The sequence below is a fragment of the Haliotis asinina genome, chromosome 1, assembly GCF_037392515.1.
Source record: "Haliotis asinina isolate JCU_RB_2024 chromosome 1, JCU_Hal_asi_v2, whole genome shotgun sequence".
Classification (NCBI taxonomy): domain Eukaryota; kingdom Metazoa; phylum Mollusca; class Gastropoda; order Lepetellida; family Haliotidae; genus Haliotis; species Haliotis asinina.
The window spans coordinates 101,544,587-101,560,192 of NC_090280.1; the positions used below are offsets into that span (position 1 = coordinate 101,544,587).

The window sequence follows — 15,606 nt, forward strand, 5'->3', positions numbered from 1 at the left end:
TTAGCACTTAGAAGCACTCAGTGCAATGCCAGTAGGTGTGACATTCAGAAGGGAGGTCACCTTTTTTTTTACTTTTGGGGTTGTTTGTGAGCCACAAAGCAATTTTCCGATCGGCACTGCATGTGACAGTCATCACAGGCCTTTGCGGTGTGATTAGTCTTACATGATTTTCTTTTACACACCCGGCAATAAGAAGAAGCCAGAAATGTTTGAAATGGTTTGAAAATGGTTGTCGTTAACCAAGTAGACAAACAATGGTTTTACTGTCATCTTTGACTCCTTTAGTGATAAATTTATTGCCCAGTCACTGATGACTAATATTTGACATCCTAACACTGATTCAAGGTTTGGAATGTCAGCCAAACTGGCCATTCTGTCCTTCGATACACCTGCTTTGACACAGAGAAGACTGGCAAAGAAGGTTTGTTGTTTACTCTTGGAATCTTTCATATTGCTGTACAAAGAGGGTGGACATTTCATATGCTCCAGAGCCAAATGAACCACATGCATATTGTTTGACAATCCCTTTGCTAGAGCGAGATAAAGGCGTATGACAACATTTACACTGATCTACAGGATGTGTCTGAAGGAGTTTATGCCATTCAATCTTTGACACCAGGTGACTTTTTGCAAATCACAGAGAGAGAGAGCACGAGCCAGACACAGGTAATCAGTATATGTGATTTCAACAATACTATGTTTAACCGGATAACCCTCTTAAAATAACCGTTCAAACATATGACCTTGAAAACATACACCATACAGGCACACATGTGTGGCAATGAACAAATCTGTCAAGTTCACTGACATGTGAGGCAAACATAATGGTTTGGCCACACACTCAAAGACTCAAGTACCAGGAAATTGTTACAGGACGGCGCGGAATGTTAATAACCGTTTGAACAAGTTCGCCTTGGTGTTAGCACTCTGAGGCAATCTGTTCCGGACGTTGGAACAGCCCAGACCACGAGATGATGCAATCTATGTTCTGATGCCATGGGAAATTGGGTGACCTTGTGCATTTATCATGCCCTAAAATCCCTAAATGCACTGACACAGAAATACTTTTGGGGGAAAGATGTAGTGTTCAAATCAAGGTTAATGTATACATGTGCCATTACTATAAAAAAAACGACATTTTCATGTATTGTTACATTAGCAAATATGGCGTCTTACAAAAATGAAGACCAACTACTCTGGGGCGGGAATTTGTAAGTATTCTTCTCGTTTTCTTTTTTAGTGTTATTCTTGACAAAAAAAATGGGCAAGTCCCATATCTTATCCCATGGTCACTAAAAATGTGTATTCAGCAAGATCATGTTTTTTATCACCATGACACATAATAGTGGCAACATTGTATGAAATAAAAACCTTAATGAGAAAATGTGATGTAATTCAAATACTGATTGTGTATGTGTGCATGCACGTGTAAGTGTGCATGTGTTTTTGGTTTGGTGGGGGGGGGGGGTTTGTTTTTTTCAGTACTAGACTTATTAAGTATTATCATATATATATATAATCATATTTTTTTAAATATCCATTATGTTTACAGTGACCTGGAGTTTATAAAACAAATTGATTTAGCTGTTGATGTAAGTATTTCTTTACATCTCTATGAAATTGCAAAAGTGTGCATATTATTTTGGCAATTTTAACAATCACCAAGATGTTTCATTTTACATGTGTGAGGAAAACATGTGTAATATGAGATTTTGTTTCCTACAGGCATATCTCACTGATCAGCAACAACAGCAGCAACAACAACAACAACCACCACCGCCTCAACCACAACAAGACCTCTTGTTAGTGTAGCTTATGAGGTTTAATACCTGGATTGGATTTTGTGTGTTAAGTCAGATTGCACTACAAAGTTATTTTCTGTTATGTCTGTATATTTATTTTTTCAGGCACGTGCACATGACACGACCAATCGATGTCATGTCCGAATTGGGGCACTCCTGCAACAAGTTATGGACCTGTTGCCCCATTGAAGTAAATACTTATTATTATTTTTTTTTTTTTTAGTGTAATAATATCGATTTTTTTAGGTAACTGAAGGAATGACGATCTGAGTAACTACACACATCATACATGGTATCTTTACGATCAAACGTATGGACTTATGTGTACACTCTCTATATAATGTGTAAACTTTGTTCTTGTTTTCTTTCAGATGATGGCCCCACCAATGTATGTCTTCAAACTTCTAAGAATAAAATATCTATCTATTTACAATTCATTTAGCAAATCAAAGTCTTTTAAAAATGCAATAATTAAATGAGAGTTAACATTATTAAAAAGATCCTTCAAAGTTCGTGAGTTAAAAATGTTTTCCCTTGTGATGGAATATTTAATACAGTCAAGCAGGACATGCTTGACTCTGATTCTTTCATCACAAGGGATACAAAACGGAGGATCCTCACCTTTTAATAAATATTCGTGAGTATACCTCGTATGTCCAATGCGACATCGTCGCATGATGACCTCCTCAAATCTGGACTGACAACCCAAGTAAGTATAACCAATATAATGTAATTTATTTAGACCTATCTGGGTATCCCACTTTTTCTGCATCAGATCACGGATATAAGATCTTATTGTAGCTTTATAATCTGAATATGGAATAAGAAGTGGTGTCACAGATTTGTTGAGTGCTGCATTAGCAGCAAGATCGGCCATTGTGTTAACAGAAATGCTCACGTGACTGGGTAACCAACAAAGGACGATGTCGCACTGGCCAGTAGCAAGATTATTATACAATTCAATAATTTCAATTAAAAGTGGATGTTTACAAGAAATGTTTTGAATAGCCTGAAGTCAAGAAAGAGAGAAGCTTCAGCTGTAAAAATAGAACTGTTGTCTGGTAATCTAGAAGAGGGTTTATGATTGCTATATTTGTTTTAATTGATTATATTCTTGATTGTATTGTAATTCATTAGTTTCGGATTTTTTAAATGTAGTTACTGTTAAGTCCCCTTGGGGCCTATCCAGTTGCCAAGGAGGAGAAGACAGAAGACGGGAAGGCGCTAAATATTCCAGCTCAATCCCGGCTGAAGAAAGAAAGGGTTTAATTCTTAAACCAAGAGGCGGAACAAGAGAAGATTTCTTTCTGTATAAATCCTCATACAGAGAACTGAAAATACAGTTATATGCAGGGCTTGACTCACTAGAAAATATATATTTGTTACATACTGTAAAGCCAGTTTTATACGTCGCTGCTCAAGAGATGGCTCATCAGACTCAACGTACAGGCTGTCAAACAGGTGAGGTTCGAAAGGAGCCAAGATAAAGTCTCAGACATTGATGGTGAACAGAATCCAACAGTTTTATTTTGCTTTTACAGGCTCCACCATATACAATGGAGCCATAATCAAGTTTTGACCGGATCAGTGATCGATAAAGCTGCAGGAGAGTAGCTTGATCCCCTCCCCACTTAGAATTTGAAACGACTTTCAACAAGTCAAGTGCCTTCAGGCATTTAGTTCTGAGGGATTTGATATGTGATAGAAACGTTAAATGTGAATCAAAAATTATTCCCCAAACCTTGGCCTCCTTTAACAGTTCAGGATCTTTATGCGGTTTATATTTTCTAAAGTGTATGCAATTAGATTCGGATTTAGAAAATTTAAAACCGTTTTCAATACACCATTTATTTATTTTATTTAAACACAGCTGCAGTTGCCGTTCAATAGTATGCATATTTTTACCACGTCAAGAAATATTAAAACCATCCACAAATAACGATCCATCAACTGAATCGTTTAAAACTTTTGACAAACGATTTATCTTGATACTAAAAAGTGTTACAGACAAAATACTGCCTTGTGGAACACCCTGATCCTAATTGTAATGATCAGACAGGGTAGAACACACTTGGACTTGAAATGGTCTGTCATTTAAAAAGTTTGCTATGAATTCAAGCAAACGACCTCGCAAACCGAAATCCTGTAAATCTCTCAAAATGCCATATTTCTAGGTTGTGTCATGTGCTTTTTCAAGATCAAAAAAGATAGACACTGCATGTTGTCTACTAATCAGCTCGTTTTTCACAAATGAATCCAAACGCACTAAGTGATCGACTGTACTTCTGTTTTTACTGAAACCACGTTGTATATCTGTTATGAGGTTATTTGATTCCAAGTACCAAACAAGTCGATTATTTATCATGTGTTCCATGGTCCTGCAAACACAGCTACTTAATGAAATTGGTCGATAATTGGGGGGATCCGTATGATCACGTCCAGGTTTAGGTATTGGTACTACTATGGCGTCACGCCATGAGGGAGGAAATTTTCCTGAAGTCCAAATATCATCAAAAATACATAACAACGTCTGTAAACATGATTCTGGTAAGTTCTTCAGAAGTTGATAATGTATGTCATCAGCTCCTGTAGCGGTATCGTGAGTTTGTTCAAGAGCAGTATGGAGCTCATGAATAGAAAAAGTTTCATTATTGTCTTCCCCATTATCTGAGTTGAAATTAATAGTTTTCTTTTCTTGCTGTTTCTGATATTGTTGGAATTTAGGCACATAATTAGAAGAGGACGAAGTTTAGCGAGAGTTACAGCCAGTTTATTTGCAATATCCGATTTATCGGTAAGTACTTGATCCAAACCTTGGACATGGGTGTCCGAGAATATATTTTGGATACATGATTTGCCAAGATTGGCGCTTGTTCTGTTTAAAGGTAAGCCGCGCTTTAGCATTTAAAGTTTTAAATTTATTCAAATTATGCACCATGGGATAGCGATTCTGCTCTTTTCCTTGCCTTCCTAGCTTGTTTGCACTCATCGTTGAACCACGGTTTTCGAATATGTGGAACTGCAGAGGACTTTGGAATACATTCATCAGCTATAGATTTCAGTTCATCAGAAAAGCATTTGATAGCGTCAGGAACATTAATAAAATATTCAGGTTGAAGCTTGGCAGCGCACAGCGTTTCATATAAAGGCCAGTCAGCCTTTTTAAAATTCCATCTTGTTGATGGGGGCACATCAGGCGGGGTTACAGATTGTAGTATAGTAGGAAAATGGTCACTTCCACAGAGGTCATTGTGGACTGACCATTCAAATTCATTTAGTAAGTTGGAGTCAGTTAGTGACAAATCAAGAGCTGTATATGTTCCTGTGCCAGGATGTAAATATGTATTTGTATATACATCATTGTATAAACATAAATTATTATTTGAAATGAAATCCACCAGAACCTGACCTTTTGTGTTTGTGGTCACACCACCCCAAAGAGAGATGTGCTCATTTAAATCACCCATGAGTGTACGTGCTTTTGGTAATTGATCGTAGAGAGTTTGTAGATCAGCCTGCATAAGAGTTGATGAAGGTAGAATGTACAATGAACACAAAGTAAGAGTACCGTGCAAAGTAATTCGCACTGCAACTGCGTGAAGATTAGTTTTGAGAGTCACAGGGCTATGGATAACATCATGTCTTACAAGGATTGACGATCCTCCTGTGGCTTTATCACCTGATGGAGAAAAATAATGAGATGCATTATAGTGACGAAGATTAAAATTATCCATCTGTTTTAAATATGTTTCTTGCAAGCAGAACGCTGCAGGTTTAGAGTCTTGGGCTAACAGGTGTAGTTCATTCAGATTTGTCTTCAGGCCTCTGCAGTTCCATTGACTACTATGTGAAGAACCTATTTCTTCGGAGGGTTTATTGGGGATCTGCCCCTTGCTTTCCTTGCGGGCGACGGGCTATGTGCCCTAATTTGGATGTTTTCAGACACATCCATGTCCTCTTAAGATCCCAACATATTTTAAAGTTGGACTTTGTCATTCAAACCCTTTGAGGCTCTGCTGCTTTGACATTTTGATGCTTCCCACTTTTTTTACATTCATTGGATCGTGATGACGATGACAATGACAGTTCTGACAGTCCTGACCGTTACTGAACTTCAACTAGTGTTGTTGAAAGGGATTCAGCAATGTGAACTGACTCAGCAGTCTGAGTGGACTGATTTGGTGAGTATACCTCAGGTTTTTCTGTATTCACCCATGTCAGATCAGTTTGACACAGCATTGATGAAGTGGACATGGCTGTTTTGTGGCTGATAGCGGAGGGTGCTCTCGTAATTGAGGCATAAGATGCAAGTGTCTGGTGTGGAAACAAGAAGTTTCTTAGCTTCAGCAAAACTGATATTCTGTGTAAATTTAATTGTGTTAGTTTTCTCCATTTGTTGCTTCCAGATTGGACATTGTTTAGAAAAAGCAGAATGTGTCCCAGACCAGTTGACGCATTTCTTAAGAGTATCATTGCAGTCCTCAGTAACATGTTACTGAGTACAGTTAGTGACACCGTGCCCGTACCTTTGGCATTTGAAGCATCGCAGTCGATTGGGAATGTAAGTATCAACACTGATATTACAATATCCTGCTCTTACTGATTTTGGAATACTTGGAGAAGAGAAGTGGAAGAGATATGTGTTAGTAGGTTTTGTTTCTGAGTTTATCCGAGTTGTAAATCTTTTAATGAAAATCACCCCTTGATCTTTCATTTCTGATACGATATCAAATTCAGTCATATCAGCGAACAACTGATCTCGGTCTTTGACAATCCCTTTGCTCGTACTCCAGTGTGGAGTAACTGAAACCTGAACTCCAACAAACAGCTCAGTTGACGACAGGTTGGTTGATTGCTGTTTCCAGCTACATTCCACAAGTAGGGAACCTGAACGCAGTCGTCTGATATTTCGTACCTCACCTGCGATACCCTGTATACCTTTTGATACCGCAAACGGGTTTAATTTGATAAGTGACTTGTCAAGTGTCTCGATCACTAGAAATCGTGGCCAGTTTTCCACGGTCGGATTAGACGGTCGTAGTTCATAATCATCATTGTCAAGTTGACGCTTGTTTCTTTTAATGGAGGTTGTGTAAGTTAGTTTAATATGGTTCATCAGCTGAGCTCCCCACCCACCAAGGAGTATCACAAGAACAATGCTAAAAACAAGTGGGTCTCCGACTTGCAGCACCAAGGATACTCAGATGATATACTCCAGCAGAAGAAATATCAATAACTGATCCACCAGATTGGCCCATGAGCCACCGCCTTCTGGGCATTAAGACTCTAGGCAAAATATGTATTTGTTAAAGTTTTAAGTCAATAGAAATTTTGTGAAGTATTTGATCAATACCTTCATCAGGATCTTGTATTTAAATCAAATACAATGCACATGGGCTTGGCATGACCAGCCGATTGGTTGAACCGGGCCCATTCAACCACCCGTCTAGGCGAAGTCAGGGCCAAAGTGGTGTATTGAGCAACGGGAACACGGTTGCAAGCCCCTATTGCGCTCAAACACCAGGATCCCTTTCTCCACCGACTCAGGGCCGCAACCCACGGCAAACGGGTTGGTGGACCAAATATCCCCCCGGGTCCCCAACGGGGTTGTCGGCGAGCTCTTAGCGTTACCCAGCACCCACCACGAGGAGGTGGCCTAAAACGTGCAGACATATTTACTGTGACAACATTTTCAAAATAATCAGGAATAAAGATACTTCATAAATAAAGCTAGTTTTAGGCATCTGTGAAATAATATTATATGAATTTGACACTGCAATTACATTTTCAAAATGATCATTCTGAAAATTGAAATTATTTCAGATTTAGTTTTAATATAAAATTGCTATTTGCATGAAACCTGAAGCTGTTCGTCTGCACCAAAGTCATGAATTCTCAAACACATAAAGAGGCGTGGGTGCTTTGTCCTCAAACTTACTCAAAATGTGATATGCACTGTCGACGTAACTTTATATCTGTGTTTGAGAATTAAACTATGAAGGTCTGTATAATGTTTTTGTTGTTTTTCCTAAATGTTTTAACCACGGAATGTTTTGCAGAATATTGAAAAATACCGTACAGAATTTGCTTAAATTTGCCGCGGAATTCTTCAAAAATTGCCCCGGAATCCAGGACGGACTGAAACTATAGGCAAAGTACACGATAAACATTTACAAAAATCAAATGATGTTACATGAACAAAGGGTGCCAAGACCAAAGCTCAAACAATTCCAAATCGAATTTTGTGCATTTACTTAAAATCCATGCACAGGGCCTGGCAAGACCAACCGATTGATTGAACCGTGCCCATTCAACATTTCGTCTGGGTGAAGTAAGGGGATAAGTGGTGTGTTGGGCAAAGGAATGCTATTCCAGGTTGCCCAATTCGACCTAAGCCAGCAATGGCGTGCTTTGGACCAATATGCCCCTGGGTCCACACGGGGGATTAAAGAGCGCTTAGCATTACCCAGCACCCATTGGGAGGAAGTGGATCTTCACGGGTGCCTCCATTGTTGAGACTCAGAAATCACTCATGAAATCAACCTTTTAAACTCTAATAGAGTCTAGAAAGCTTTATCATAATATTGATTGGTCCATTTTGTGGATAAAAGTGTCTGAAATGGAAATATGTGGCAATATGTATGAAGCTATTATCTCTCTGTACAGGAGTGCCATGAGCCAGAATCAATGGAAATATGAGAGAAGGGTTTAACGTGAGATGTGGTCTAAAACAAGGATGTCTTCTCTCCCTTCAGCTTTTAAAGGTCTACATCAACGATCTGATCACTACCCTGATCAGTCTGAATATCGGTGTGAACATAAATGACGAAACACTCGCTGTATTGGCTTTCAATAGAATACGGCCTGGTTTTGTCAGCTGAAGATGAAGCGGATAACCACATGAATGTAAATCGGGAAAGTCCAAAGTACTGCATTGTAGATCTGTGCATTTACTCAAAAAGACTTCACCATCTACTTTTCACCATCTCACACCATTCACCGTTATCATTAGTTTAATATCTGTAAATTTTGTTCCGTGTGTCGTACATTTAATATGCGTAAATGACCACTCATGATCCCATAAGGGATGGTTCGTTTTATACACTAGCTTGTTCTTCTGACGATGTTTAAAACATGCAATGTATGAGTTGAGACTGCGAAATAAACAAGCTGCCTGTTTGGGTAATGAGTGGGTCCTGGATAACCGACGGATTCGAAATATTTCGGCCATAACTGGTTTATGGACGGGGAATAACTCCCAGTTAGTGTTATAACTGGTGCCCGGGTCGGGTTTAGTAACAGGGTGTACACAGGTAGGAAATTTGAACCCGTCACAATCCCACAACCCTCAACCCTATAGCCTGGCTGCTTTCCTTAGCGGGTCTTGCAAGCATCTTCTCAGAATCTTCTTGACCCAGTTGAAGCGTCTTGTTTTCACAATGATGACACTTGATCTTAAAATGATTATTCAAGAAAAGTGCAATGCTATAGTCAAGTCAAGTATTTTTATTCCGTACGTAGGCCACAGGCCCATATACAATTACACGCAATTGTTACAAATATAAGTTAATTATTACAGGGTATACATATTAATGGTACATGTGGATTATATTAACAGATTCTTGTCACTATAAATATAACATTGTGATATAAACATATATACACACAAATGTAAATATATGGTTAAAATGTACGAACCTGTGGTTTGAAGAAAAATTATTGGAGTTTGATTGTCCTGCTTTTATAAGCATGATAGATATATTTACATAAATTTCTTAAAATTGTTTCATTGTTCGTTGATAACAGAGACTTAAATTTATAGTAGTTTGGTTGTTTCTGATATATACATGGCAAGTATTTTAATCTTAGTGCGTTATATTGAGTACATATAAGGATGAAATGGTACTCGTCTTCTACACCTAGATTACACAGAGGGCAACTACGTTCAGCAACCTCAACATTCAACCATCTACCTTCATTATACTTTAGCCTTAATAATCCACATCGGAATTTGGTCAAAATATTTCGAAACTTTTTGTCCAATATACATGATAAATATTTTTCTGGAGTTAACAGATTTTTAAACTCACGGTACATATGGTATCGTGAACTGTTATTCAATGTGCTGTTCCATGATTGAAAAAATATATTGATTGCAACAGTCTTGAATCTACTTAAAAATAAAGCTGCGTCACCAACTGTCTGGGACATCCAGACGTAACCAAACCCATGTGCAAAAAGTATTTCTCTTATATAAGAAGCATATGTCTTGTAGCCACAGTTATCGTAATACACTTGCATTTTGTACACTTTCAAGGGGATTCTATCTTCATGCATATGAATAACCTTTACCCAATATTTCAAAGTTTTACACAATGCGTTTATATAGAGAGGATATCTTCCACATTCGCCATATACAATAGCAGTAGGTGTTTGAGGACTGACATTCAAGAAACGTTTGCAGGCTACTAAATGGACCTTTTCTATTTCATAAAATCTATGCATTCCCCAGATTTCTGCTCCGTGCAGTAATATCGGCTGTATCTGGGCATAAAAAATTTTGAAGTACACACTGGGGTCTATTATTCCAATTCCATTTAAATTACTTATTACTTCCATTAAGGCCCGCTTGTCCCTCAATGCTAAATCAGTGATGCAATTTCTCATCTTGAATGTTGACGGAAATACAACTCCCAGATATTTATAAGTACTTAATGTTGTTATTGGCTGGCCATTTACAGACCACTTTTTATTCCTTGCTAAGCGCCCTCCCCTTCTGAAAACAACTTTATTTGTCTTGTCTAAATTTACCTCTAGACTTGAATATTCAGAGTAATTGTGCAGTATATTAAGTTGATTCTGTAAGCCTGTAATTGTATCAGATATAAGAACAACATCATCTGCAAACATAAGTAACATTATTCCTAATAGGTCGGGAAATAATTGCACTCCATATTTGCCATATCTAGATATGTCATCTGATAATCCATTAATGAAAAAGGAAAACAATACGGGGCTAAGAACACAACCTTGCTTTAAACCAATTGGACAATCAAAATATTCAGTATACCCATTATAACCTCTAACACAAGCTGTTACTGAACTATATATACTCATGATAGCAGATAGCATTTTCCCCTGAAGACCAGATTTGAATTAGCACTTGTATAACTTAGGACGGTCAATTGAGTCAAAGGCTTTTCTAAAATCAATAAAAGCAACATATAACTTTTTCCTTTTCTTAATTAGACATTTTTCTATAGCACCATGTAAAGTAAAAATATGATCAATCGTAGAGTACCCTTGTCTAAAACCAGCTTGTGTTTCGGGAATTTTACTCCTTATATTTGCCCAGGTTCTGATGCGGACATTTAAAATGGACGTATATAATTTACTTAATATGCACAGTATTGAAATCCCTCTGTAATTATCTGGGTTTTTCCGATCGCCCTTTTTATGTAAAGGAATAACTATTGCTTTCGTCCAAGCCATGGGAAAAACGCCTGTATCAAAAATCTTATTAAACAATACCTTTAAAAAGGGCATAATAACATGCTTAGATGATTTCAACAGCTCAGTAATGACACCATCACTACCCGCTGACTTGCCATTTTTCAGATGGGAAAGACATGAACATATTTCCTCATCAGTGATAGAAGACTCAAGAATATAGCTATCAATATCATTTAAAGGAATATTCACATCAGGACAGAAAACATCATTCTCAGTGGTATCGTCAGCTAGATTTCTAGGTGTGAACAACCCTTTAAAATGATTACACAGTAAAGATTTGTCTAGTGGACAACGTGGGCTCTTTGTAGCATTCAGACTTCTCAGCTCTTTCCAGAATGCTATAAATTAACAATATTGGTGACAAATGATGCAACGGTTGGAAGTTTAATGCTTTGGGGATGGTGCTACTATGGGAAAGTCTGAAACAAAACAGGCGACACTGGTCTTAGCACCAACGATCATACATTTTCACACGACAACGAGAACCATGCTTGCAAAGCAAATACGTATACCTACGATCACTGGCATTGTCTGTAAGAGCTAAGGAGACTAATGCGACGAAATTATGACCAGTAGTTATCAGACCAAAGTAAGGTTGTCTGAGTGAGTGAGTGAGTGAGTTTAGTTTTACGCCGCACTTAGCAATATTCCAGCTATATGGCGGCGGTCTGTAAATAATCGAGTCTGGACCAGACAATCCAGTGATCAACAACATGAGCATCGATCTGCGCAATTGGGAACCGATGACATGCGTCAACCAAGTCAGTGAGCCTGACCACCCGATCCCGTTAGTCGCCTCTTACGACAAGCTGAGTCGCCTTTTATGGCAAGCATGGGTTGCTGAAGGCCTATTCTACCCCGGGACCTTCACGGGTTAAGGTTGTCTGTCCACTGAGAACAATGATAGAACAATCATAATGTTTTAACGTGGTACTTACGTTTCTTAGAACACCATATTGGACTTTGCTCTTTGGGTCCTGTTTGGTGACCTTGCCCACTGGATCCGTTGGATCTTGTTTTGGGGTCTTGCTGTTTGGATCTTGTTTGTTGGCCTTTGGTTCTTCTATGGTTGCGTTGTTCTTCGGATCATCTTTGTTGGCCTTTGGATTTTGTATGATGGCGTTATAACCATGCCCACCTTGTTCAGCAGGTGCTCGTGGTGCGGTAGTAGTTCTGCACTTCCTTTCTCTCTTCCAGTAGAACACAGATGTGCAGAAGGTATTTTCAAAGCATATCAGGGTACACTTTACTTTGCTAACGTAGCGGAGGACAGGTCCTGAATCTGTCATGGACGTTTGGTTAACAGCATGGAATGAGACTGCTCTCTGACGCACAGTGTGACGAAGGGGGCGAAAACACAGACCCACATGCACTGTGATCCAACACAACAATAGCTTCATTGTAGATGTGTCTGGATTGCAAGAAACTCAAACCAAATATGATGAATGTGAACTCAGAGAAAATAAGTCGAGGCCTACAATGGAAATGTGACACTTCTAAGGCAACTGTCAAACTAATACTGAAATTCCAACGGTTTCTGACTTGCGAAGAAGATGCATTATGTATGGGGCTTTTGTGTTTGATTTGAGTGGAAATCGGAGTGTTTCATCCACCTGAAATATCTGAAAAGCTGAATTATTCACTAAACGTTGTTGCCAGGCTACTCTTGGTATCACCTAGCAATGTACAAACTTGTTTGATATATAAATCTTTGTGTAAGAGGAAAGGCGGAGAAAGTACATTTGACAGAAAAGGACATAATTTGGAGGGGCTCAAACATGTAAACACACCACAAGAATTATATAACTGGAATACATGGATGGTGTGCTGGTTTACATGGAAGACGTTACGGATTCCACGATGCTGTAACAGTTGCAAAATGTACACCGCCTCTTTATAACTATGGAAACATCTGCATGGTCAGATGTACTGACATGATGCACAATGAACATTTCGGTAGTGATCTAAAAGGTAACCTCAGAGCCTGGGACTGATTTCGTCTCGAAATGTTGTTAATAAAAATAGTTTAATGAAAAGAGGTATACTAATTTCCTGTTCAGTAATTGGAAAGCATTCCACGATGGTGGGTGGTGTCTCATGTTTCATTAATGCAACATTTGCCGAGGTACTCCAGTTTCGTCGCTAACGATATAACAGGTTTATATTAACGATTTAGTTGGTGAAACTGACTCATTGATTTGTTCTATATCACCAGAATGACACAGCATTGTCAACGGTTGTCCGAAACTTGAAAGGTTTACACGTATACTGTAGCAAGTGGATCACAAGAAGACGTCCGAACAGGGTATTGAATGTCCAGGCCAATGACGGTAGTGAGGGAATACGTCAAGCAACAACGACAGTAACGGCTATGTCCTCTGTGCAGCAGTGCATGGTCTGCATTGGCCCAGACAGAGTCCATCAGATGGACACGGAAAGCTTGTGAAATGGCTTCCCATATTCCCTGTAAGCCGGTGATAATAAGTCTGACGGATTCGGTACATGTCTTAGGTGTCGCTCTGTTTCATGGGCGAGATTGTGACCGAGCAGGACTTGAACATTGTGTTGTGGAAGAAAACTGTAAAATTATTGTACCAAAACATTCGAAGTAAATGAAAAATATCCAATGTTTTAATCGTAGCATATGTGTATTTTTAATTTTTGGCTTGATGTGTCTAAATTGCCAACATCTGATAGGACGGTGTTAATCCAACTAGGGTCCATGCACTTAGCAAAGGTACTGTAAGTCCCCATGGTCCCAAGTATGGTGATCTACCTTCAGTTGTTGGCAATCTATAGCCCGCTTTTGTATTGTAGTGTCCTGTATAGCCGTAGATTTAATTGCTAGTTTTCAAATATCTATGATGTACTAGTGGCTTTACTGTTCTTCGTCAACAGGGTTTAGTAGCTATTTTTTTAAACACAATGTCATTATAAATTATTCTCGTCACAATATTGCCTTTGTGAATATAAATGTTAACTCACTGACTCACCCATACTAAATTATTTTGTACATCTTATACTGCAAAGATGCGTCGGTCTGTATGTCATGTACTCCAAGGGAATGGTTATCTGTACATCAGTATACTGAGAGGGCGTAGCTGTCTGTATCATCGTATTGACAAGGCGGGGTTGTCAGTTGTCGAGTAAATCTCGATGAAAGTCCCAAGGGTGATCTTTGATATCAAAGGAATGATCTGGCAGGGTAATTACAGCTTTGTTGGGGGAATCGGGTGACGTCGTAAACGTCTCTCCATTTTGTACCAGATGTGTTCAGCGGCTGACAAATGTGGGGATCCTCTGGGCCAAGCTGACTATGATTTGATTTGACTAGAAAACTGCTAAACAAACTGAGCCGCCTGTTTTTTCTCGTCATCCCGCTGAAACATGAGTCCTCTCGATGAAGACGCATGCATGATTGCTTGATGAATCTCGACTCTTCTTCACTCCTAACAAGAGTCATCAGAAGATGACCCACATATTTGAAAGGACAAATGATCTGCCAGTTACTTGATTTTTTTAGACTACGTTCGAATCGTTTCCGTGGACATCATGAAAAATATAAACGCCATATATCTCTAAACAGCAATAGGCACCACTTCAAGATCTGGCATACATCTGCCAAGATCTGTTGAAAGATATCAAATGGTTTTCGAGTTATGCTCCGGAAACGAAGACAATTCGTCCCATTTCAGACTAAGTCCGAATCGTTTCCATGGAAACCGGAAAAAATAAATATAATATAAATCTGTAAATAGCAAAAGTCACCACTTTGGAGTCTAGCTCACATATCTGGCAAGTTTTGCTGAAAGATATTAAGACGTTCTCACGTTGTGCTCCGGAAACGAAGTCAATCCCTCCCTTTTGAGACTAAGTCCGAATCGTTTCCATGGAAACCGGAAAAAATGGATATGACAAAAATCTGTAAACAGCAACACTTAGCACTTCAAGATCCGTCTCACATATCTGCCATGATCTACTGAAAGAATTATGAAACGAAGCTCATCCCTCCCTTTGGAGAGAAAGTTCGAATCGTTTCCATGGAAACACAGGAAATTGTAAATCACCCAAATCAGTAAATAACAAAAATGCGCCACTTTCGGGTCTGCCTTACATATCTGCCAAGTTTTGGAGAAAGATATAAAGACGTTTTTGAGTTCTGCTCCGGAAATGAAGCCCATTCTTCCGAATCGTTTCCATGGAAACTAGGAAAATTAAAAATGACAAAAATCTGCAAAAAGCAAAAGGCACCACTTGGGCTCTGCCACACACACATTTGCCATGTTTTGCT

The 15,606-nt window shown here is 38.8% G+C and overlaps 1 protein-coding gene across 1 annotated transcript; it reads right to left on the reverse strand.

Moving 5' to 3' along the window:
* Positions 1–9,518: 9,518 nt before the first annotated feature.
* Positions 9,519–10,421, reverse strand: LOC137277613 (uncharacterized). Its single transcript, XM_067809429.1, has one exon. It carries the CDS (start codon positions 10,419–10,421, stop codon positions 9,519–9,521), a length of 903 nt encoding a protein of 300 aa, XP_067665530.1.
* Between the last annotated feature and the right edge of the window lie 5,185 nt (positions 10,422–15,606).